Source organism: Polypterus senegalus, chromosome 10 (genome assembly GCF_016835505.1).
Source record: "Polypterus senegalus isolate Bchr_013 chromosome 10, ASM1683550v1, whole genome shotgun sequence".
Taxonomy (NCBI): domain Eukaryota; kingdom Metazoa; phylum Chordata; class Cladistia; order Polypteriformes; family Polypteridae; genus Polypterus; species Polypterus senegalus.
In genome coordinates, this window is record NC_053163.1 from 144,893,012 (window position 1) to 144,920,175 (window position 27,164).

The 27,164-nt window shown below is 44.9% G+C and overlaps 1 protein-coding gene across 1 annotated transcript; it reads left to right on the plus strand.

The window, feature by feature from the left end:
* mpnd (MPN domain containing) lies at nucleotides 1–26,856 on the plus strand. Its single transcript, XM_039766974.1, has 13 exons — nucleotides 1–405; nucleotides 2,942–3,147; nucleotides 3,242–3,463; nucleotides 3,553–3,679; nucleotides 8,363–8,447; nucleotides 9,204–9,300; nucleotides 15,863–15,935; nucleotides 16,016–16,092; nucleotides 16,201–16,369; nucleotides 20,116–20,186; nucleotides 20,379–20,468; nucleotides 26,446–26,538; nucleotides 26,617–26,856. The coding sequence occupies exons 1-13, from the start codon at nucleotides 402–404 to the stop codon at nucleotides 26,713–26,715; spliced, it is 1,413 nt and encodes a 470-aa protein (XP_039622908.1). The 5' UTR covers nucleotides 1–401; the 3' UTR covers nucleotides 26,716–26,856.
* Nucleotides 26,857–27,164: the final 308 nt, after the last annotated feature.

The window sequence follows — 27,164 nt, forward strand, 5'->3', positions numbered from 1 at the left end:
GGCGGCGTATTGTCATGATAATGAGGAGTCTGGATGCACGAGCACGTGGTGCCGGGAGGATGCGTGACGTGTGGAAGAGAAAAGAGGACAGGACGAGTGTGCGTGCGTGCGTGAGTGTCAGGGGCGCCCGGAGTGCTCGGAGCCCCCCGCAGGTGTGCACACTCAGGTGTGAAGCTGCAACCCCCGCCCCTCCGTCACTGCCCCCCCGCCCTCCACTCCATCCTTTCGGTCCAAGTTTTTGCGGCGGCCCGACTTGATCGGCGAAATCGAAAGGAGGACGGCGCAGGACTGTAGAGCCGAAGACCGGAGAAGAGCCGACCGGAGCGGCGCTCGCTGTGTAGGGGCCGGTGGCGGATTAAAAGCGAGGGCAACACAGGAGCTGGCAGCCGGACGCCGCAGAAATGGGTGAGAAATTCGCGTATCTTCTTCTTTTTCTTCTTCTTCCGGAGGGGGCTGGCCAATAAAAGTTAACCGCAGGCCTGCGGCCGCCAGCCCGCCGCACCACAGCGGAGTACACAACGCCTCGTCGCGTCTCTACTTGTCCCTCGCAGGTACCTGCGCGCCGCGGTCGATCAGGTTGAGGATGAGCCGGCGGAAGCGATCCTCGACCGGCACCGTTACTTACAGCTCGTCCTGTCTGACAGATCTCCGCCATTTGTGGGTGCCGATTATCGCGGCTTGTTTTCTTTTATTTCTTAACGAGTTTCCTCAAAACTGCGCAGGTTGATTGGTTGACGTCCCGTCCGGCACCGATCGATTGATGGATTATTTCGCCTTGCCGGTAAGACCGTGCCTCTGGTTCTCCAAATACCTGTGGGTTAAAATGGTTCGCTTATGGGATGTATTCATCTGTGTTTCAGGACCCTATGCCCAAAACTGGACCATAACATTCATAGATGCGTTTAATTCAATTCAGGTTTTGATGAGCTGGAGCCCATCCTAGCAGCACAGGCTGCAAGGCAGGAAACAGACTTTGAGCGTAGGGGGGTTGGCAGTTCATTCTCACCCAGGGCAGGGGTGCTTCAAGGAGTTATGGGGTTTAAAATCTTTCTAATATACATATAAGGTTACAAAGAGTGAAGTAGGGGGTCCAGCTTGAGGTTTTGTCCATCTTCTGGGGAGGGAAGGGGTCTCCCTAGGGGATGTGAGTTTGTGGGGATGTACACTATATTGTTCAGTCTCTTTCTTTCTTTCTTTCTTTCCTGTGCCCTGAAACTAGATAGTCATGACATACTCAGACACGTTTAATCCAATTCAGGGTTGGGAGGAGTGGGGTACAGGGCAGGAAACAGACCCCCATTTTGAGGTAGCGGTGCAGTTCACTCTCATGCACTAACACAGGTCAGGGGCAGTTCAGATTTGCTGATATACATATAATGTTGCAAAGAGTGAGTGAAGAAGGAAGGGGTCCCTCTAGGGGTTATGTCATTCTTATGTGGAGCAACTGTGGGGGGGATTCCCCCGATTTTCCCTAGGGGTTTTAATTCCACTGAGATATGTAGTATTTAGTTTCATAAAGCTAGGGGAGTTGTTAAATATATACTTATAAAAATGGATGAAAAGATCAGGGGCTTGCCACAGAATATCGGGGGCTCAAGCGTCTGGAGACCCCCACTTTCCAATGCCACTCACATAGGCCCAAGTTGGAGTTTATTCTTTTAATGATCCCTCCTCTTATTTCAGCTTTACCCCATCTACTAGGACAGGGGAATAACAAGCTTTTTTAAATGATGGTTTGCATTATGAATACATATATAATATATATATATATAATACAATACAATATTTTCTTTCCTAGCACAGGGTACTTCTGATTATCCCTTACTGAAGAACTAAAAAAGAGTGCTGTTCTTAAATTCAGTGCACTCGAGGGGAGGTGAGGTGGTCCCCCTATTTAGGCAGAGCACTGTACTTTAATCTGTCGCCACCCTGCTAGCTTTTGGGTCCTTTTGTATCCCCCCCCTAATTTGCAGCGCTGCACTAGGGTGCCAAACAGACAGCCTTTTATTTTCTACAGCACCTTTCTCATTTTTACAAGTAAAAGCCACGTCACACGACACAGGATGTCATCGGTTGTCAGAGAAGCGGTGAGCGAGCGACTGACTCTACTGGAAGGTTGACGTGCCCGCTGACTCCACTCACATAAACTGAAATGGTCCAGCAAATGAAATCGGCAGATCTGACATACCCACCAACTTGAAGTCGTTGTCATCGTCGTGTAACGTGACGTGGCCATAAAGTGGCACATAACAGCGGTGTGCCCCCCTTATTTACTCATTACTTCTTCAATTATTTATAGGTCAGACCCCAAACCTACCATCTGACTACCACCGCTCATTTCTCTCCTCTTTTATCTGCCCCTTACATTCTTTTTACCTCCCCATTTCTCAGTACCTTTAGCCGAAGCCCCCTCTGTTTCAATAATACGCCTCCTTTAAACTCCAAACTGCAATTAGTTTTACCCTAATTTCTGTTACACCCCTCCTCAGCTCATTTTGGTACCCCCAATGTTATTTCTGTATCCCAATCCCCAAAGTCATGATTTGTCTTTTGGTCTCAGTGAAGAGCTGCCACTTTCCAGTGTGTGAAGCCCCCTGTTCCATTTCTGCACCTCACCCACCGGTCACCAGTTACCCCCCTAATTCCACCGGCTTTTGTCTCCTTGCAGTTCCAGAGTTCTTCACTCTTTGCCATCACCCCATTGCACCACACACACACACACACACACACTCTGTTTGGCTATTTTTCGATTCCTTTACTTCTCTCTCTCTGCCTTTTCAAAGTCTTGACCCCTTTTTTTCCCCCCTTATACCCCCCCACTATTGTACAGTAACTCCCCTTTTTTCCTAAGAACTCCATTCCATCTTCAGATCTCCCCTCCAATCCTCTATTGTTTTTTTTTTTTTGCTTTTATTTTTGGGGGTGTTTATGGGGGGCACAGGTTCCGAGTCTCCATCCCCCCCGAATCTCTTGGAAGAGGGAGGTGAGCTGGACGAGGAGGAGCTGAGCCCGGTGGAGGATCCAGAAGGTGGCCGGACGCAGAGCAGTCGCAGCTCCCTGATGACCAGACGTGGGATCACCTTGCGAGTCTTGCTGAAGGACGGCCTGATTGAGCCGGGTGATGGCGTCCTGTCCATTCATTATTTGGTAGTCCGCTTGGATTCCTGTCTTCATACGTTGATTTGTTTTTGCATTTCTCATTTCCAAGCTGCCTTCCCACTCAGTCAACTTTTATCCTCAGGGAAAAAAGTTCATCGGCGACTTACTGGCAGACGGGAAGATCCGCTGGGTGGAAACGGGCCAACTCTTCAACTCCCCCAGTGCCTGGGCTACGTACTGCAAGAAGTTGGTCAACCCTGCCAAGAAATCGGGCTGCGGCTGGGCATCCGTCAAGTACCGCGGTCAGAAGCTGGTCCAGTACAAGACGACCTGGCTGCACAAGTACCAGCCGGCCGCGGAAATGGTAACTCAGTGGGGGTGCTGGGTGGGCTGGGGGCATTGGGCACTTGAAACCAGCATGGCTTTCACTTTATGCACTTTTGTTGTGTCCAGACCCTGGCAAGCGAGGGAGAGGATGAGGATCTGGTCGAAGAGGATGACGAAGAAGGGAAGATGATGCCGGCCGAGGAGAAGAACAGAAAAGGGGTGAACAAAAATGGCCTGGACCCGACTCGGCAAGGTAAGAAATGGGCTGCTGGCATTCTGAGGACCTCCTGATTGACGGAGCCCTTGGTGGCCTGCCCTTCTGTACCTCCAGGCTTCTCCTGGGCCAAATTTTTCGTACTTTGGACTGGGGTATCGTTTTTATGTAGATGGCACTCGGATGTCCCAGTGGTAAATAGTGGATGTTTAGTGGAGATCTTGTGGCTCGGGTTCGAGTGGTGAACCCTTTACTTGGAGGTCAAATCAGAACGGAGATAAAATGACACACAAGTGTATAAAGTTTAGAACACTGCAGGCTTTCTTCAAATATAATCCGCTGAAATGCAATGAATGACCTAAAATGGTGGAAAAGTAAGCAGTAAACTGCCAGAGGTTTAAATTTAAAGTTTAGGTTCGCAAAAACTGAAAAAAAAGGAAAGTTCAGAATATTAAAACTGGGCCTTCTAACTAATCGGGGACAGGCGGTCGGGGAGGCTCTGCGTCGTGAAAAGTAAAAAAAACGTGTGTATATAGTCGGGCCTTGAAACTCGAAAAATTGATCATAAAATCAGACCTTGACTTACATGTCCGTTCAAAAATGCGACGTTTTAATTTCACTTTTTTTTATTTTTTTAACATCTTGTTGCTTCCTCCAGTCTCTGATCAGTTTTTTCGGATGCATCAAACTTTGTGGCAGCAGCGCAGTCACCAATTGCTTTCGCCACTTCAACAACTTTTAATTAAAAACCAGCTTCATATTTTCTTCTAATCGAACGCTCCATCGTAGATGAGGGATGCTCTTATGATAAAGGTGTATGAGGGCGTGAGATACAAAAAAACACAAAACAGTGCGAACGTCGCTTTGAAATAGTTCGGACTGAATCTCGTTGCCCTGTATTTATACATGTGTAATGACAATGAAGTGAATCTAATCTAAAATTACCGTGTGGTCACGTAGGCACAACACATAAAAAAGAGGGCGTGTGCCCCGTGTTTACTCTCTCAGGTGGGCGTTAACTCAACGCTATTGGTCCAAGAGACTATGATAAGCTATCAGCATTCGACTTATACGAACGACAACTTCTCCACGAGAGTATCTACGGTAATAATGATAAAATAAATGTGTCCACTGGTCTGTGCTATAAATTTGTTTTCTGTTTGATTGTAATAATTTTGATCATTTTTATAGTCGCAATACCTGAATTGCCGCATTTCCTGGGGAGAAATGTGAGGTGTGGCAGCGACGAGCCTCCCCTCACCTCAGACTGCGCTCTCCCTCACACACAGGGTTGATGCCTGTGATTGGCGCTTGCCTGTTGCTGTCTCTCTGTATGTCGCCAATATAATATTTGCAGACACGTTTATTACACACCCTGATTTTCCACAGTCTGGCTAATATCTTTAATGAATGTGTGCGACATATTTAGTTTTGCTGAGCGGACATAAAATCACAGTGAAAAGGCACAAGGTGAGGCAGACAGTACAGTGCCGCCCTGAAGGGGGCAATGTGAGCCCAACAGGTGTTTGTTTGCTACGCAGAGGCGCCAATAAGTTAGCGACATCAGAAAGTCGGCTGCACTGCAGCACTCCGTTTATTTTTATTTTTTGTTCCGACTGACTGTCAAATTGGAATATATATCTAAGCTTAAAAATTTCTCAAAACCGGACTTTCACTCAAAACAGGAAGTGATAAATAGCGGAAGACCGACGCTGGAGCTATAAGGTTCCCTTCAAACTAAGGGGCACAAGACAACTTGCTCTTTTCAAACTGAGTGGTGCACCCAAAAAGACAGACAGCCACACAGCCATACAAGAAGCCACCTTTATTGCTTTCTGTACCTTTTTTTCTCAACTTGTGACTGTCTGGATTAACACAGGATATTGTGACATGAAAAATTTACCAAGAAGCCTGCAGTCTGTGAATGAGCTACTCTTTGGGGTTTCTATATTTGTAAATCTGATGCTGAAGGAGTCGGTGCCTCACCAGCCATGAACCCCATCGCACTGCAACTAACAGGCAGCAGTGAAGGTAAATGAAGCCTTGCAAGTCGAAGCAAACAATTTATACAGGTGTCCCAACTTCTGTTGATTACTTAAAAACTGTCAGTTTGTCTTAAAGCAGAGTTGGAGCAGACCCTCTGAAGTCCAACATGGGCAATATTCCACTAATAATGGCAAGAAAATTGCAATTAACAAATAAAATGAGACAGAGCATTATTAACCCTTAGAAGTGTAGGCCTTTCTGTCAGTCAAGTGTCAGTGTGTCCAGTGGTGTCCTACACAATCCAAAGGCAACTAGAAGAAACTCTGATAGGATGAGATCTGGCAGAGCCAAAGTCACCAGCCAATCAGAAGACAAGTTTCTGAGGGTCTCCAGCTTGTGTGATCATAGGCGCCTTGCAGCACAACAGCTCAGCAGTGCAGGTCGACAAAAGCAAATGTCAGTTTGTACTGTGAAGAGGAGACTGCAGTAGTCCACAGCTGGTAATTCAAGGCCCTATTTTGTCCTTTGATTAATGGTTTTCTTCCTGCGACTCGCCCTGTCAAACCTGCAGCACAAAGCCTCCTATGGACACTCTGGATAATGTTCGGCAGCAATTGTGGGTTGCAGAGACAAAAAAAAATTAGCAAAATTTGGGTCACAAGGGAAAAAAAAAAAGTAAGAATCCCCGTTGTGGTGTTTTGGGCCTCGCTAAGACCTCGGGTAGAATACATACGTGTGGAGACAACCCGAGGGAATCTGACTTCAAACTGGGCGGGAACAATTAAGACAGCTCACTGACGGTCACACTAATAAACCAATCAACACCCCGTGTAGGCGGAGCTCAGTGTAGGGGCGGGGCTTCCGAACTGCAGAAATCAGAGGGGCTCTCACTAAGCTGGTTTGACAGACAGCAAGCGTGCCATTAGGGTGAACTGTCGACAAATTAGCTTATTAGACATCAATGTGAGTCGCGTGTGCTGAGAGCAGATCAGACATTATAAAGATATACACAGCTTGTTGCACGGGCATTGCACCTTATTGATTACACAGTGGCACTGAACTATAAATTGCACCTCATTGATTACACATTGGCACTGAACTGGGAAATGCACTGCATTGATTACACATTGGCACTGAACTATGAATTGCATTGCATGGATTACACATTGGCACTGAACTGGGAATTGCATTGATTACATATTGGCACTGAACTGGGAATTGCATTGCATGGATTACATATTGGCACTGAACTATAAATTGCATTGATTACACATTGGCACTGAACAGTATTACCGGATGAATATTAAACGTGAACGGTGCCATGTCACAGGCACTGAGTGTGCCCTCTGTTGTTCAGTGTTACGACGACAGTGTAGTGTAAGCCTGAACGATCTGCCCGCCATATTCCTGTAAACATGAGCTTGAGGTAGACGGAGGGTCGCAGTGCCTCCAAAGGACTGCCGTTAAGAGAGCGGATAACCAAGAGCCGCAGCAGTTGCAGATTGCAATACTCAAAATACTGGCATCAACGAATCTGCCCACTGGCACTGGCAGATCCACAGAGGAGGCCACACATCTGAATGAATAATGGAAGAAATTGAAGATGCCCATCTAATTTTTTGACTTTAATAGGGTGTTGTTCCGTGTTAGCCATTATGGACGTAATAATGAGAAGTCCTGCCTGAAGAAGGGGCCTGGAAAGCCTGCATATTGTGATCTGTTCAGTCAGCCAATGAGAGGTGTCATTTTGCTCAACGACTTATTGCACCCACGGGATTCCTAAAGTTTATTTTATCAAGTTGGAAAGTAAACGTGGTGTGGCAGAATAGCTGCAGAGTTTAAACACGTTGCTTATCTCGGCTCTGTTTGCTGCTGTTGCCTCACGTAATGATGCAATAATTAAAATGGCAGACCGAGGGACTTCTCAGATAGTGTGGAGCCCAGCAGCTGCGGTGGTCTATGTGTCTGTCTGTCTGTCCGTCCATCTCCTCTCTCATTACAATACGCAAATAAACGATGACACTTCAGTAAACTTGAGCTCCCTAATGGATGACCGCAGTGTTAGCTTTTGATTTTGCTCTCCGTGTCGAGGCTTTTTATTTTTGTTTTCAGTCCCCCTGAACCCCGCCGGTTTACTTTGGTGCACGGACTGAAGGAAGTGTTTTAGGAAGACCGGATTTCTCCGCCATTCACACCACATGTGTAGTCATCAGTCATGTAGTCTCGTTTGAGAGATGTGTCTGCCCCCATGCCCCCTGAGACCACTCTGTATGTGACACTCTTGTGTAGATGGTCCCTGTCCCTATCTAGTTTGCAACGCACACTTACTTTCAAGCAGACGTAGCAGTCGTTGCAGTTTACTTCCCAAAGTAATTTGATCAGCTGACTCCATTCATCCTGTTAAAAGGCAACTTACAAGTCGTCTCTTTGGGATGGTGGGCCACTTACACTGTCCATCGGTTCATGTTTCCTCTCCAGTGATGCGCGGTTATGTGTTTTTATATTCCAGTTCTTCTCCTCATTCCGAAGTTTGCACTCCATGTATTTGTTTTATTTGCTGCTCTTGCTGGTTTGTGTTATTTATTCTGTGCATCGGACCCTTTTTAAAGATTTGTGAAGTGCTTTGAGTGTCGGATGGCCTCCTGTATTAAAGTATTATTGTAGTTTGGGCTGTCCAGACTGGTGGTCTCGTAATGTCGGGTGACACTTTGTTCTTTCTGCTTGCGTTCCTTTCAGAGGGAGGCCAGCTGGACCGAAGGACCGACCCCAAGGAGTGCGTCCTGCTTCACTACTCAGCCCTGGGCAGTCGAGATGCAGGCAGGTGAGTGCTTTCCGGGATGTGACGGTGGCAGGTCCTCGGCCTCTTAGGTCCATTCTGTCCAAACGGGGAGATGCAGGAAACTCACAGCTGGTTAAGCAAAAGAGAAGATGGTCTGCAGGGGGCTGGGAAGGCTTTCCACTTCACCTCCAGCAGGGGGCGCGTAGATTCTGCTGCTAGGCAACACACCCTGGCACTTCTTATAAGAGTGACTGAGATGCGGTAAAGCGACACACTGGTCACACGGTTTAGACCCCACAAGTGAGCAAATAACTTGCACTCTCCACTTCTTTATAGTTTTTGAACCCCGGCTGGCGTATAAAAGGCAACTTGAAATTTTATCAGTTCAGGAAAGTTTAACATTCACCAACACCCTGACCTTCTAGCCACAACGACACAATGCACAACTGGACAAGCTGCTTTTGTCAGCCCCCTATTTGCATTCTTGCCCCCTTATAGCACTAGAACATGGCGGACATCGTCTGTGCTGCTGCTTATTGGCCTTGGCACATCTTACAAAGATGGCACTCCGTTTGGACAACACAAGTGTGTGTGCCCTCCGGATCTGGTCCTTCACTGCTTCTACCCATCCAGCTGAGCTGAGTGATGAGGAAACCTGCAGGAGAAGCCACTCAAGAAACTGAGACACTGTGACACCATTGCCAGCCATGTGTCAGGCGCCCACCATATCATAAAGTGTTTGTTTGCTTAATGTTTACATCCAGCTGATTGATTTTTTTTTCCTCTTCTGTCCTGCAGGGACCCTCACACCCTGGTGGAGCTGACAGCCTTTTCTGCAATGAACAAGTTCCAGCCATTCAATGTGGCCGTGTCCAGCAACGTGCTGCTGCTCGTGGTAAGGAGTCGGGGTTGTTGGGCACTCATTAAAAGTGTGGAACTGGAAAGGCCAGAAGGTGGACATGGTGGGGGGATGACAGGGAAGAGATATGAGACAAGACGAGGAGGAGGAGAAGAGTGGTAGGCCATGTACTGTTTAAGCGTACAATAACTGCAGACAGAAATGTCTGGCCATTATGCCAAGCAGAAAAGTGATTCAAAAATGGAATCGATACCATACTGTACTGATTCTATTAAATTTCAGAGACTGCTATCATTCCATTATTAAGGTTAATTATGTACTTGTCCTCTAGATTTATTTACAAGACGAGAATGTTCTTTCTATCAAAATATGTACACTAGAAGTGCTACCCGTCTACAATGGGGTGAAATCTAAGTAATCAATGGAGACCTCCATGTTAACATTTGCAGTGCATCATCTATTGGGATGTATGTTGTAACACATGTAGCAATAATATGCATTGCATTAGTCATTCCAACATATGGCACATTACAACAAATGTTTGTGATGCACCATCTGTTGGAATGACAAATGCAATGCATTGCATTATAACAAATGTTTGTGATGTGCCCTCTGTTGGAATGAAAAATGCAACGCGTATGTCTCTTGATATGTCATTTGGAATGAGAGTTGTAAAAGCAGTGTTAAAAATGCTTGTGATGTGCCATCTGTTGGAATGAAAAATGCAATGCATATGTCTCATGTCATTTGGAATGGGATTTGTAAAGGATGCCTGTCCTTTTATTAAGGTGGATTATGAATTTAATTATATTGAAGGTTAAAGCCTCGTCATTATATTAGGGTACTGTCTGTTCCTGTTATAAATAGCATTCTACAAGTGCTATCAATGGGACTTCCACGACTTGCATCACATACAGGACTTATGACTCATAGCTCAGCACAGGGCTAATTATGTATGCAAATACCCATGTGACAATGCGCCATCCAGAGGCAGTACTCATAATTTTTTCAGTATTGTCATTTAATGCAACCTTTGGTGACGTGACCCACCATTTCCCATGTAAGTGTGATTTGTGTGCTGAATCGAGTGTGTGTGTCAGAACTTTGGGGAGTATGGGGGGTACGGTGGTGATTGAACAAGGTGTTTTTTTTTTAAATAAATATGCATGCCGTGTGCAGATCTGATCGGGATTGGCTTGCGATTCATGCATAAGCAGATTGGGCCGCAGTCTTACAGTACACATAGCTGAAAGTAATTAGTAGTCTTGTAAAGAAGAATGGGGCATACAGAGAATTTCTAGGAAAATATTTGGGGAATATGTGATCACCAGCGAACAGTGCATATGTTTGCTGTGAAAAATGCTTTGCCAAATGTTTTTCCAGTCAACACTAGTGGTCTGTCATATTCATTCGATTACTTGAAGGGTGTTGGCCGGGAATATTTATTATTTTACAGCTCCACTAGCACGGTGAAACTCTCTAGCACGATGGTAAGGCCATTTGTTTCGATCATATTGAATGTTAATGTTTCCCGGATGCTCCTCTTTCTTTGTGCGTCTTACTGCCCTTGTTCATCAGACTTGTGGACGCCGGATGACATTATGCCCGGGCATGAACACCTGATGTTCTGTCATTTTCAGTATATCGACTGATCATGTCATTTATTGTCACATGTACATATTATAATAAAGGAATACTCCACCCCAAAAAAGATTTTTTTTTTAAACACTAGGGGGCTCTGCTCATGGCGGGCGCTCTGCACTAGCCACTTCGCAGCTCTGCCACTCGCGTGTGGGGAAGCGGATGTACAATTTAAACAGATTGTTATTTTCATGGGAATTTCTACATATGCATAATAGAACTAACCATTTTATATTACAGCGAGTAACTAACCATAGTAAAAAAAAATAGTAAATTGTAATAAATTGAAAGGAAATAGTTTCTTGTTGCGTTAGTTGTTCATTGCGTAATACGATTTTGTTCTGTTTGACTTTGAAATTAACACGCAAATACTTTTTAAACTTACACTTTTGCTGTAAAACTTTTTTTTAATTACCTTTTCTTCAATATCGCATTGAATTTTGATTCCGTGTTTGGAGTTGATTCGTGACAACACAACGTATAACTGCCCGTGAGTGAATATCGTTTCTCTCTAATAAATAAAAAAACTTTTTTGAATGTTTGTCTCTGTGATTTGTTAATCGTCTTTGCCAAAGCCATTCTAACGGGAAACTGTAAACGTTTTAATACGAATGGCATATCAAGATCTCCTTTGGTGTCTAATGTTATCCACGGACGATGTATTACATTACCTTTCTTGTTGCCTGTCAGAATTGTTTGACCAATTTTGAATAAAACTAATCTTGTCCTATTGCATAGCCCATCACTCGTACATAAATTACGCAATAACATGACGATACATCCTTCCTTCTTTCAACAGTAATTCATGCAGAGCAAGACCGGATGGTGTTAACGGTTGTAGATATTGTTTTGTCTTGTGTGGACGCTAGGGGTCGCTGTTGCCCCGTTGAACCCACCAGACAGATGTCCAGACACACTTATAAAAGCACAAGAAAATTCTTTTAATATTTTCTTCAATCAATAATGCACAAAGCACCGCACACTCCTCAGTTCTCCAACAATAAATCAATAATACAATAATAACCACAATCCTCCACTCCCAGCAGCTTCGTCCTCTACTGTCCAACTCTCAATCTGCTGGGGTTTCCCACAGTCCTTTTCAAGTCTCTGACCCGGAAGTATTTCTTCTCTGGGTCAACACCACAACTTCCTTCATCAAAGTGTCCCGGAAGTACTGTGGGCTTCCATCCTCATGACCCTGAAGTACTTCCGGGTTGGCGTAACCGTAATAGTCCTGGGACCCACGGCACCCAACAGGGCTGAAGAGATGGACTCCATGTCCCATGCTGCCCTGCGGGAATCCGAGGAACAATTTCCTTCTAGGAGAGCTACCATTTAGTGTCCCTGGGGAAGTAATGCCCTGAAAAGACTGCTTTCTTCTGTAGAGGGACGTCCCGGCCAGACTGAAACGCCGGCTGTCCATCACACTTGGTAGAGTAATATATTGCTCTACTTTCCCCTTTTGTATTATTAATAAGTAGCCTTTGTCAGAATGCCTCAAATCTCCTAGACTTACCACTGTTTATCAGGTATTGTACCCATATAACTTCTCACCACCTTCCCTCCTACATTTATAACCTCGGGCAGTTAGGTGCAGTAAAAGACAAGCAGGAGTTAAGTTACACATAAAATAATGTATTATTGATAAGTAGCCGAAGCCGGTGTAAGAATAGGAATGGAAAATGGTGAGAAAGGAATTCAGTATAACAGGCTTAGGAAACCACCGTCGCAGTATAACGAAAATAGCAAGGAGCGAAACCAATGCCAATGGTCGAGAGAGTACCTTCCTGTAGCAGGCTACGGAAAACACAGACACATATACGTAGATAGACGCCGCATTCACTGTGCTGCCCAGTCGACACGATAAGTCAGCGCGACCGCACTATTGCGAGTGGTAAAAGTGCCATTTAAACTAATACAGGTAGACGTGGAAACCGGGTTTTCTGATGAAAAAACAATAACGTTTTAAACAGTATCGTTTACATACAACAGATTTTGGCGAATCGTTTACTTGCAATTATTTATATCCAATTATACACTAAATGCGTGCGTGACCCATGGTCTTAGAGTTGGCGGGCGGAGCTCTCTGTCTTGCGTGCCCTTAGTTAGAGTTGGTGGGTGGGGCTGTGTCTTGTGTGCGGTGTAAAGTCAACGTGGCTCAGAGGTGCATGTGGACTTTTGCACAGACGAAAGCGACTGAGGCTGTGTTTGGCGAGTTGTTGTGTGCCTTGAGAGCAACGCTGGATTTGGGAGGACGGTTACAGTTGACGTGCGTGGCTCTGTCGTGCGTATCCCATGATGCGGTAGGAGGGTTAGAGTTGGCAGGCAGGGCTTTGTCGAGCGTATCCCATGGTCTTAGAGTTGGCGGGCGGGGCTCTGTCTTGCTTGCCCTCAGTGTCTTGTGTGCCCTTAGTGAATTTTATATATAGATAGTGATAAATAATAACAATATGCAAAGTATGTTTAAATGTTGGCAACCATACAACCTGATAAATGGTGATGTGTAGTTTCAGGCGGCACACAGACTTGTTAGTTACTTAAAATGTCTCTAGTTAAGGCCTCAGTTGTGGTCACCTTTCTTCAGAACAGGCTGCATGCCTGTCTCAGTATGGCTGCCGAGCTGTGCTCTTCATTGTGTTGTCCTTTCAGTTCATCAGTTTGGTGAGAGAGAGACAGTGATGTTAAGTAAGCAGATTTGAAGATTCTCTGTCCAACTCCTAGAGCCAATAGGAACGTCATGGTACATAAAAGCTTCTGATTTAGACCAATCCCAAACAGCCATACTTCAGACCAATGGAAGAATAGAACATCTTAACACCCGCCATTCAACAAAACCACATGTTAAGGTAAAGCTTAGCAGTTAGGCAGCTTGGCTGTCTTGCGGGGGTTGAAAGACTTTAGCAGAGAAACACTCGCCAAACTGGTTTAAGGCACTTTCCTCCGACTCTGCCGTAAAAAATTCAAAGAGACCCATTCCTGGGTTTGGGGGGTTGTAGACATGAATGCTTCTCACTAATGTAACATCGCTTTGCCCAAATTACAAATAAAGACATACAACTTATATGCAAAATCTCACATCACAACAGATATTCTTCGTGATATTGTAAGTTGATGTTTTCATCTTCGCCACCATCACTACTAACTGTTTCAGTATAGTCTGTTGATATGTATTTAATCATTTTGCCGTGTAATCGATGGACAATTTACGCGTTAATTCGTTTGACTTCATCGTTTCCCGGTGCTTGGATGGCCTGTGTATTCATTTCTTCTGTTCATAAGCCTTTGGGATGAAATTCTTCATTGAGATTTGGACATAGCACTAGGGTGTTGTACCGTGTTACCGTGCAAGATTTGGACATAACAAGTCTTCTTTTATTGGGAACTTAAAGTGAGGAAAACGTAAAAATTTATAAGAGCTGAGAGCGCAGGAACTGTGTGTAACAAAAGCATTCACACGAACGAGAGGTGAGAGGACCGCAGGCGTGGGCCGTGAACTGTAAATGGCTAAGAAAGGAGGGCGGGACTTGATGATAATATCTCTTGGTAATAGTCTTGTCTCGTCTCATCTCGAGATTTTCTTTTATAATAGAGAGATGCTACTTGCCCTGTGTGGTCTGCAGTGATGGCCAAGAAAAGTTTTTTGTCTTGTTTTCTGTAGAGAACAGATTTCAAGTTCCTGATAGAATGGGACTCAATGGGGGAGCAAACAGCGAAAACATGAGGAGGAAAAAAAAAAAAATCGCACTTGCACGACATAATCCACCAGTCAAGGCGTCCAGTTGTATGCTGACAACGTACAGATAATTTTGTTGAAGAAGTCTGGAAAATATAAAGTAATCCACAAACGTGAAGCCCCTTTGCTCAGAACTGTAGACCCTCCTCTTCCCGCTCATGCAGTGGCCATTTAGAGTCCCGTCTTCAGTTCCAAAGTGTAATCCCCAGGTGATGGGGGGCTTCTTGTTGTTTTTTCTTCTTTTTGTAATTCTTGCTTGTTTTTTTTTTGGGGGGGTGTTACTTTTTTTTTTATATACAGTAGTATTTATCGAGCTTCTGTAAAAAGCTAATTTCCCCCCCACCCCATGGAACAAATCAACAATTGATTGATCAGCCTGTCTGTCTTATATAGCACCTTTGACAGACAGATGGAACTTTATTTGTCTCCCAGGGGAAAAGTTGGCTTTTTGCAGAAGCCCTTTAAATAAATAAATACATAAAAATAAATAAGTACATAAATAGGTGGATAAGTAAGTAAATGAACACACACACACTCTATCTGTCCATACCTTTAGTTTCTGTTCTTGACATGAAGGCAGGGAAACCACAAAGAGAAAACTAAAGGGGGGGGGGAATAAAAATGGAAAAGGGGCAGCCAGGGGGGCAAGCACCAGCATAGCTGTGCCTCCACTTCTTTATCTACAACCGACAGACAGGTGAGGGTCCGAGGGGCTGGAGCTAACATACAGCGGTAGGGCCGAGGGGGTGTCGGACCAGCCATGGAGGAGCAGAAGGAGTTTGAGTCGATGTAACTGGCTAAGGGAGCAGGAGTGGGAAGGGGCAGCTGATGTTCTGACGGGCACTGCAGTAAAGGTGGGTTTAAGACGAGAAGGAATCGGACAGAATGTCAGGGAGACGAAGCTACGATGAAGTGGAAGAGGGAGACGTTGAAGAAGTACAAGAGAAAATCTTCTGATCGCAGCAGAACAGTCAAGGTGGGCTGTGATGGGGAGGGCCACTGACGTGTATTTGCTTAGCAGAGGATTCTATCCAAAGCGACTTACAAAAAAGGTCAACATAATCGAGTACACAGCAATCTGTAGCAATCTACAGGTTGTGATGGTGAGCCAATGCAGATCTATATAGGCAGGCATCGGCCGAAGGGGCACACTAATAAAACGGGGGTCGTCGCTAACAGGAGGAGTTGCATGTTTGTGAAGTTTTATTCTTATTTCCTTTACAGGATTTCCACTGCCACCTGACACGCAGTGAAGTTGTGGGCTACCTGGGTGGCCGTTGGGACACCAACACTCAACGTGAGTAATTTGCACAATCAGGAGTGTGTAGTGGGTTGCTGGTTAGCCTCTGATTGAGTTGGTCCCTCTTCCTTTGGCAGTGCTCACAGTGCTGCGGGCATTTCCTTGTAGGACACGGCTGGCTGACCGAGACGCTGCCCCTGCTGTGGAGGAGGAGGTAAAGCCGAGTGTGTGTGTGTGTGTGTGTGTGCGTGCGTGCGTGCGCACTCCTGGGCACACTTTCACATTTTCCTAAACGTTTCCCCTTTGACTTCCTTCAACCCAGATCTGCCAGAACCTGCTCTTGCGTGGCCTCGCCTTGGTGGGCTGGTACCACAGCCACCCTTATGGCTCTGCTCACCCGTCCCTTCAAGACATTGACTCTCAGATGGACTACCAGCTAAAGTTGCAGGGGAGCAGCAACGGATTCCAGCCCTGTTTGGGCCTGGTCTGCAGTGAGTGAAAGCGGGCATTGACCAATAGATGCCACCTTAAGGCCTGGGCATACACGGCATGGAGGTGACCAAAACAAACCAAAATGACCTCGCCCGAGGTGACGCGATAAGAAAACCACAAACCGAGCCGCCCGCTCCGGCACTCTGTGCACATTTCAGATTAGCAAAGTCAGATTAGACTGGCAATGGATGCCGATTGGTCAATTGAATGAATGAATGAATGGGTGGGTGGGGCGCTGACTTTAAATGTTAACGCCCCATTTGCTCAGGCGTCGTCCTTATTGGTTCTGTGGTCAGATGAAATCTGAAAAATAATCTTAGTTTAACACTTTTAAGATTTATTGAACTTTCTGCATTAAACTTTTCCACGTTCGCGACACATTCCTTTGTTTTCACCAGTAGACTAGTGTTACATTTTTTAGCTTGAAAAATGACATATTTATTAAGTCTCATCTTTCTATAGCAAAACGTACAAAACATTAAAGGTAAAAAGTCAAAGGTGTAGAAAGTATAATAATGATACTAATAAGAATTGAAATCATGCTAATACTGTATATACAGGGTGGCCCATATTTGTATATGACTGAAAAGGAAACTACCAATGTTATTATCAAGTAACATAATGCTGCCTCGCAGTTAGGAGACCCGGGTTCGCTTCCCGGGTCCTCCCTGCGTGGAGTTTGCATGTTCTCCCCGTGTCTGCGTGGGTTTCCTCCCACACTCCAAAGACATGCAGGTTAGGTGGATTGGCGATTCTAAATTGGCCCTAGTGTGTGCTTGGTGTGTGGGTGTGTTTGTGTGTGTCCTGCGGTGGGTTGGCACCCTGACCAGGATTGGTTCCTGCCTTGTGCCCTGTGTTGGCTGGGATTGGCTCCAGCAGACCCCCGTGACCCTATTCGGATTCAGCGGGTTAGAAAATGGATGGATGGATAATGGAATGTGAACATTAAGAACCTTAAATTATTTTGTCATCCCCTGTGGTCCACCAATGTGCCATCCAGATCGATACACCCAACTTTGTAAGGCATTCGCCACACGAGCTGTGTTGGCATCGGTACGCACGCTCCTGGGCCTGCCTGCTCCCTTTGCTCACAATACGGTACAGCTGATGTCGAATTTTGTGTTTTTATTCTTGCACGGGTTAGCACACTCGGACGACTGCCTCCAAACTCAGCTGCCATTTCACCACTGCATAGTTGTTTGTTGCCGAGTATAAACGCACACATCATACGTGCTGCTCTAGCGACAATCGATTCGCCGCCATTCTGTGGCCCGGTCCAGCACTTCGCTACTCCCATCCTCCGGCTACACACTGATGCTATTTTCAATACTTTTCGCGCAGGAGTTTAAATGCTGCAGCCTGTGAAATGTCATATACATAAATATTGGCCATCCTGTACTGTCAAATGTGCCGTTTGTGTGGCGTATCTTGAAGCTCAGTGAAATACACAATCCAACGTCCCGGTCGGGAGAACAGCAGCCCGATTCCTAGCGGATTTTCTTTCCCGACCGACCAGCTTTTTGAACAGCACACTGCACAAGTGCGATTGACACGATCGTCACGTTCCGATTTGTCAAAATCACTTTTGATTTCGTTGTCCGTTTCAGTTCCACTGCCTCAAGACACATTCACTTTGTCGTCACGAGACGCCATTATGAGGCAAAGAGAAGTTGTTTCTGCACCGGGGTACTACTTGTGCCTGTCACTTACGCTCATATAATTTCGACTAGCGGTGTATGCACATTTACAGTTCGAGTAATCCTCGGGTCGAAGGCCGGGTTTATACGTCACGCGATGCTCCTGCTACGCAAGCGTTTTACTGTTTATACTTGTGCGCGTACTTTAAGTAAATTTGGAAGAATCCACCAGGTGGCAGTACGAGATATCATCACGGTGAGAACAGGTTCGGCTTCGCTGTGTTGTGAATTGCCTGGAACACCGATTAAATTCCGATGACACCTTACCGCAGTATCTCTGAAAAGGATGTTTAATGGTTAAACCCATCAATCTAGGAATACGCCTATTCCAGTAGGCATGGGGCATGAGGCAGAAACAATCCCTGGACGGGACATCCGCTCATCGCAAAGTGAATACAAGCAGACACATACACACACTGGCGTCATTTTAGTGTCTTTGGAAGGTAACCAGAGCACAGTGTGGAAAACCTGCCAACTCCAGGCAGGGAATATCAGCGACGTGACTCCCTGCGAGACAGAAGTGCTACCGTGTCACCCCCATGTGTGTAATTATTAACAGTATTCATTACTTAAACGAAATTAACGATTTATCTGTAAAATGTTACATACATACTTTAGTGCATTTTATCATGAAAGTGATATCAAGTATAAATCTAAGTATTCTAAATGTGCAGAGAGTTGGAATATCATACATGTAATGTGTTCTGTGTGGCGATCTGTTACTGTTTGCCACGGCTGTCAGGTCAGGAGGAATGTTTTCACTGTGTATAATTAAATGGTACCTGTTTGGTTTTGGCTGTTGTTACCTTACTGATGCAAGCTGTGTACTGGGGTTTGACCCTGATAGTACTTTCTAATGGTTTATTGATTGGCATATTCATGAATTTCTCGGTAGGGTTAAATATTCCCTTCTGTTGGAATGTGCTGCAAAGAAAAAACAGTTTTTACTACAAAGTTTTACCATACACCTAAATACAAAGAGGACTGTTTGACTTGTGTTAGGTAGATTGTCCAGAGGGGACTGGGTGGTCTCGTGGTCTGGAACCCCTACAGATTTTATTTTTTTTTCTCCAGCCTTTGGAGTTTTTTGTTTTTGTTTTCTGTCCATCGGACCTTACTCTTATTCTATGTTAATTAATGTTGACTTATGTTTTATTTTTTATTGGGTCTTCTATTTCTCTATTCATTTTGTAAAGCACTTTGAGCTACATTTTTTTGTATGAATATGTGCTATATAAATAAATGTTGATTGATTGATTGTTGACCTAAAAATATTGTCACCTTATTGATTACAGTAAAATTTTGGCAACCCAGCTGACAGTATTTTAACGTAAATTTAACATTATTATTTTTTTACAGTGTAGCAAAGGCCACAGATTTCTGCACACCACGCGTGCATTTCGTGCCTCGCGTGTACAAAGCGATTGTGCTGCCAGCACTGCACTCTGCTTTCTATTATTTTAATGTGAACTTTCCTCACTTTGAAAGAACAGGTTTACCGCATAGCCGCAGCGTATGCCTCGACTTCTCTCACTTATCGCACGTCTCTGGAGTGTTGTAGCGGAATCTCTCCGAATTGAATCAGAACAGCTACGCTGCAGTCTCCCATAGAGCTCTGCTAAGTTCTGCGTATAACACGGTGTTCGCACAACGCCCCACTTCACAGAGCGCATCATGGACGTTGAGCGGCGCACACCTGCATACAGTGAAAGGAGTTCACAAGTTTTTTTAAATAGTAATTTTATTTAAAAAAACTTGTAAAACTGTTGGACTGGCAGTCTAATGATCTGTAACTGGTAATACTTTATTTTTTCTTTTTAATACAACGGCATTTTGGTAATGAGACACTGCTACAGAGCTGACTTGACTTTCACGCTACGGTTTTGTTTGGTGGGTCTTTACTGAGCCCACCAAGCAGGGTAGCCTGTTCACATTTCGCCCATTCGGAGTTCAGTTTCATGTGTGTGCTATGCTTTGGAAGTCGCCTTGGTCTTTGGAGGTCACCATCTCACTCTCTTGCATAATCTCTACTTTTTCTCAATGCGCAGGTCCTTATTTTCACGGGAACCCCGGTGTGGAGTCCAGGATATCCCCATTCTGGGTGATGCCCCCTCCAGAGGTAAGTGCTGCTTTTATCTCCAGTAAAGGACGTGTGCAGATGAAGGATTGATTCACGCTGTTTTTGCGCACCTCATGTAGGTGAACGGAGTTGGCATTGTGTGGCAGTGCCCACCACCGGGTGATGGAGGTGTGAGGCACCGCATGTGTGGCCCTAATTGATCCAGTGACCTAAATCTTCTTCTCTTTTCAGCAACGGCCCAATGACTACGGAATTCCCATGGAGGTGGAGATGACCTACGTTCAGGACGCCTTCCTCACCAGCGATGTCCTGCACGAGATGGTGAGGCAGAGTCGACTCCATTTTGCTATTTAAACCATCAGCGTTGCGGTGGTCGGGGGACTGACCCACTTTATGAAGTTGTGTGCATGCGGCAGTTGTTTGTGCCAGTGGCGTTTTGCTGTTGGACAGATGTGACTCTTCATTTCTATTGGAACAACAGAACATCTCCATTTTGTTGGTTCTGCTGCCTCAGTGACCCCACGCTCACATTTCCCGGCCATGTTGTTTTCTCTCCATTTGAAAGAATTAAAACAAATCTGAGTGCCATTATGAACAACTCTGCACATCCTCTATCCTGAGACACAAACACTGAGGACTTTCAGCCAACAAATCATTCAGCAGAAGTGCATCACGAAACACGACTTGGGGGTCCCTTCATACCAACAGCAATACGCCTTTACAGCAAAGTCAGGCATTTTCGTTCTTTTTAATTTTCTTGCTTGATGGTCATCCTGGTGTGTGTCTGTATATTATTTTATTTATCTATTTATCAATTTAAAGAGCTTCTGTAAAAAGCCATATTTCCCCCTGGGGACAGAAAGTTCTGTCTGTCTGTCTGTCTGTCTAGCTCCATATTAGAGTAGCTGCTGATCCTAAACTGGCACTGGATGCTTTGGCGGGCCATGTGATGGACTACCATTCAGTTCTGAGCCTTGCACTTGATGCTGCTGACACACACACACACACACACACACACACACACACACACTCTCACTCTCTCTCTCTCTCTCCAGGGCTCCTCACGACCCTGAGCCGTTTTCAGGTTTTATTGTTCCTTCCCATCACCCGTCTTCCTTACTTATACAATGCAGGGTATGGGAATCTGCAAGCAAAATGGCAGCCAGCAGTAGGTGGAGTGACAAACTACCCAACAAAGTATAGAGCTACTCGGGGACACCAATGAAACCATCATGTCCCAGAGTCCTCTAACCATTACAGGGACTGTCATGTGATGTATGAAGAGCTTTCTGAGCGCAGTTATGGTTCACATTTTGCTCTGTTGCAGCCTGGTGCTAAAATTATTTACATGCATTTTCTCCTTCATCATCAACACTTAATGACCCAGAATGACAAAATGAAAACTGCATTTTAGAATTTTTTTTCAAATTCGTTACCCTGAAAAATCCCATTTAACAGCAGTAGTTAGACCCTTTGCTGAGTACTTACATGAAGCTCCTTTGACAGCCATGCCAGCCTGGCGTCTGGTCTGGAGCTGATCCCTCTCAAAACTGTGGAGATGACTGTGGATTTTAGGAGACATCCCACAATATTAGCCCCCTCTCTCCGTACTAAATACTGCTGTGAAAGTTGGGGTAACCTTCACGTTTCTGGGATGTAAAATCTCCCGGGACTTGAAATGGGACACCAATGTAGGATCCATTGGGGGGGAAAAAAAAAAAAAAGGCCACAGCAGCAAGTCCTGCGGCAGCCGAGAAATCTCAACCTTCCACAGGAGCTGCTGATTCAGTTTTACAGAACAGTCGGAGTGTGTGCTCAGCTCAGCCATAACCACCGTGGGGCTCAGATCAGGGACTACACATGACAAAAACAGGGGCTACAGCGAAGAATCAGGCCTGCCGAAAATATCATTGGTGCCAGTGTGCCCACCTTACAGGACCTGTACTACACCAGCATCCTGAAATGGGCAGGGAAATTCATTACTGTTGCTTATGTATCTTTGATGTGGATGGTACAGGTTGCATCGAGTAAATAAAGCAGAAAAAATATTTTTGTGTGCATTTTCATGTCTTGCTGCTTTACAGCCTAAAGTTAATATGTTCAAAGGGCACCATTCTTATCTGTACCCGCTGTGTGTGTGTGTGTGTGTGTTTGTGTAGAGATATAGATATAGATAGATATATATAGAGAGAGATATATATATACACACACACACACACAGTATATACAGTGCATCCGGAAAGTATTCACAGCGCATCACGTTTTCCACATTTTGTTATGTTACAGCCTTATTCCAAAATGGATTAAATTCATTTTTTTCCTCAGAATTCTACACACAACACCCCATTATGACAACGTGAAAAAAAGTTTACTTGAGGTTTTTGCAAATTTATTAAAAATAAAAAAAATGAGAAATCACATGTACATAAGTATTCACAGCCTTTGCTCAATACTTTCTCGATGCACCTTTGGCAGCAATTCCAGCCTCAAGTCTTTTTGAATATGATGCCACAAGCTTGGCACACCTATCCTTGGCCAGTTTCGCCCATTCCTCTTTGCAGCACCTCTCAAGCTCCATTAGGTTGGATGGGAAGCGTCGGTGCACAGCCATTTTAAGATCTCTCCAGAGATGTTCAATCAGATTCAAGTCTGGACTCTGGCTGGGCCACTCAAGGACATTCACAGAGTTGTCCTGAAGCCACTCCTTTGATATCTTGACTGTGTGCTTAGGGTTGTTGTCCTGCTGAAAGATGAACCATCGCCCCAGTCTGAGGTCAAGAGCGCTCTGGAGCAGGTTTTCATCCAGGATGTCTCTGTCCATTGCTGCAGTCATCTTTCCCTTTATCCTGACTAGTCTCCCAGTTCCATCCCCACAGCATGATGCTGCCACCACCATGCTTCACTGTAGGGATGGTATTGGCCTGGTGATGAGCGGTGCCTGGTTTCCTCCAAACGCGACGCCTGCCATTCACACCAAAGAGTTCAATCTTTGTCTCATCAGACCAGAGAATTTTGTTTCTCATGGTCTGAGAGTCCTTCAGGTGCCTTTTGGGAAACTCCAGGTGGACTGCCATGTGCCTTTTACTAAAGAGTGGCTTCTGTCTGGCCACTCTACCATACAGGCCTGATTGGTGGATTGCTGCAGAGATGGTTGTCCTTCTGGAAGGTTCTTGGTCACCTCCCTGACTAAGGCCCTTCTCCCCCGATCACTCAGTTTAGATGGCCGACCAGCTCTAGGAAGAGTCCTGGTGGTTTTGAACTTCTTCCACTTACGGATGATGGAGGCCACTGTGCTCATTGGGACCTTCAAAGCAGCAGAACTTTTTCTGTAACCTTCCCCATATTTGTGCCTCAAAACAATCCTGTCTCGGAGGTCTACAGACAATTGCTTTGACTTCATGCTTGGTTTGTTCTCTGACATGAACTGCCAACTGTGGGACCTTCTATAGACAGGTGTGTGCCTTTCCAAATCACGTCACATCAACTGAATTTACCACAGGTGGACTCCAATGAAGCTGCAGAAACATCTCAAGGATGATCAGGGGAGACAGGATGCACCTGAGCTCAATTTGGAGCTTCATGGCAAAGGCTGTCAATACTTATGTACATGTGATTTCTCAGTTTTTGTATTTTTAATAAATTTGCAAAAACCTCAAGTAAACATTTTTCACGTTGTCATTATGGGGTGTTGTGTGTAGAATTCTGAGGAAAAAAATGAATTTAATCGATTTAGGAATAAGGCTGTAACATAACAAAATGTGGAAAAAGTGATGCGCTGTGAATACTTTCTGGATGCACTGTACATACAGATAGAGATACATAGATAACAGAGATATATTTAGATAGACAGAGATTTTTATATACATAGATAGATATATCGATATATATAGATAGATAGATATATTTATATATAGAGATATAGAGATAGATATATATATAGATAGAGATATAGAGATAGATATAGATATATAGATATATAGATAGATATATATAGAGATAGATAGAGAGTGAGTGTGGGACGAGCCCCGGACACAGACAGATAGACATCGTTTTCTCACCCAACACACACGTCTTTATTTACACTATTTACGGTTTTACTTTAGTGCACAACCCAGTGCCTCCGCACCGAACCCCAAAGCCCAGGCCTCTCCTTCCAGTGCCTGTCTTCTTCGGGCCGCCTCCACTCTTCTCCAGCAAGACTTCGTCCACTCCTCGCCCGACTCCAGCCATCAAATGAAGGGAGGCGGCCACTTTTATACAAGCCCAGATGAGCTCCAGGTGCTTCCCAGGGCAGTTGCCCCCTCGTGGTCTGGATGAGGCGCAAGCCCTCCTCCGGTCCTCCTGGGCGTCCCGGCTGGGTCCCACCCCCAGCCCCAGCCATCCGCCACAATGGATATAGGATAGATAGATAGAGATCATTTTAAACACCACACAGTATTAGTGTTCAAGTTCAGAGTCACTTTTGAATGTTATATTCAGTTTTATATTCTATAAACTGTCCGGTGTGATATCGATCCTGTTAACTTGCATAACGTTCAGCAGGAACTGCACAGTAACTTTGAATGTTTGCAGGACATAAAGAACGTATTGGTGGGGTGGGTTTTGTCAGAGGTGTTGCTTTCAATTACATTAAGATTATAAAGGCAGGCAGTCAGCCAAGTACCTGCGTAGCTGCGTTGGTCCAAACTCTGCTTGCTTCATAGAATGATTCAGGCGAGGAGTGTGACACATCTTCAGATGATTCCGCAGTTCAAGTATCTCCGTTTTAAAAGTTTCAGCAAAAAAGGAATAGTTCCTATATAAAGAAAGGTCTGTTTAACGGCTTAGTTTTCTTGTCACATTTCTTTAAGTTCCTATCCCACACTTACAGGAGAGGCAGTAGGTCAGGACTTCCCTTCATACGCTCTTACAGTTTCTTGGCCTTTGTTGTATGCCATTGTTTTACTTCTAGGCTGATTTAACAATCCATGTTTCTAGCACACAGAGATTCTGTTTAACCTTCTTTTATTACTGAACTAGCTGAGACGTGTCTATTACACGCTATGGGTGTAAATGATTATACTAAGATTACACCGTTATCTAAGTAACAGTGTGAAACTAATACGGTATTCTGCTCGAGCTTTACAACACACTGGTGAGGCCTCATCTGGAGTCCTGTGTGCAGTTTTGGTCTCCAGGCTACAAAAAGGACATAACAGCACATGAGAAGGTTCAGAGAAGAGCGACAGGGCTGATCACAGGGCTACAGGGGATGAGTTAAAGAGCTGAACCTTTTCACTTTAAGAAAAAAGATTAAGAGGAGACGTGACTGTGAAGGGAATTAGTCCAGTGGATCAAGACAGTGACTTTAAAATGAATTCAAGAAGAACAGGGGGACACAGTTGGAAACTTAAGGGTAAACTTTGCACAAACAAAGATTTTTTCTTTACACAGAGGACCACAGACACTTGGAATAAGTGAATGTTTCCTGAAGAGGCATTAACTCTCTTGGAAAATGTGTTCTTTTGAAATTGTGGCATATTAAATAACTAAACAATATCGTAATATACCAGAAAAGGCGATATCCCTCCCATCGTGATTACGGCGGTACAAGAATCACATGAGAAAAAATATCTTTTAGCTTACATTTACTGACGGTTAACGCAGTTACAGACGGGGAGGCATATGAACAGACTTTATCCAGGTGGGAAATCTGGATCAATACAGTCAACCATTTTCTCGTCCCCACGCTGGGAAGTTTTTCGAACTTTGTCGACACCGACTCCAAGGGTCTGGCTGTTGTCCAAGCCTTTATAATGTCTTGCTTCACTTGCTGGTCTTCTCTGTCTCCAAACAAGGGCTGAATTCCTCCTTCACAAAATACAGAAATATCATAGTGCTTACCTGCTGGTTCTCATTCTCCCAATGAGGAAAGAAGATTTTGTGCTGACAGAGGACAGAAATACCCTATTCTGTGTTTAAGCTGACTATACAAGCCTCCAGTTGTCTTTGGCTATCTAATCCAATGCTTGGCTAGCAATTCTAACTGTTGCGCCCCTGTGTGCCAAATTTAACATGCACATGTGAATAAAACTCATAACAGTATTGTCCAGATATAGTGACATAAAGAAAAATGTAATAGAACAGTGACCAAGTAGTGTAGTGGACAGCAGGACTTTCAAAACTCAAATTAAGAGGGTAGGACTGACTGACGAGCATTGTTGGACATGAACTTCCTATGAGCGGCTCTTACAGACTGTCTGTATAAAGGACCTGCGTGGCCTCAGTCTAAAGCTTCACTTCACTGCTTATGTTTTAGAAGCTGCTGCTGGATTATTACAAAACAGCCCCTGATCTCATCAAATTTGTAGATGTCTGGAAGGCCGAGAAGACGTACCTGGACAAGCTGAAGGTAAGCTGGTTCTGCTGTCGCCAGCTATTCTTTATCTCTCTTCCTTCTCTGATGGCAGGCCGGTATTTTCTTCTTTAGACCTCTCTGTGCAGTCATGCCCCAAAGGACCAGGCCTACAGCCAGATCCTGCAGCACATCTTCAACCAGCTGCTTGGTCAAGACACGGGCAGCCAGTGAGGAGTTAGATGAAGCAAACCCGTCACTTGGACTACTGATTTTGGAACGGACTCTGGAACTTCTCCCATAACATTAAACAAACAACACTGACAAACCCTGGCACATGTTGGCTTCAGGGCACATCACAAAAAAAAAAAAAAATAAAACTGTCGAATTCCAGGTTTCTCGTTTTCATTTTCTAGCCTCCTTTTACCCAGACCAGGGTTGCAGGAAGTGCTGGAGCCTAACCCAGATGGCATAGGGTGCAATAAACCTTGGACAGGGAGCAGGTCCATCAGAATGCACACTGGGACCAAGTTAGCATCGCCAGTTAACCTAACCTGCATGTTTTTGGATAGCAGAAGGAAACCCACAGGGACCCCCGGGAGAACATTCCAGAGTTGTGAGTGTGAATTTTTCTTGGTCACACTGCACAAAATGTCGGACTTGATGACTGCAGTTGCAGAACC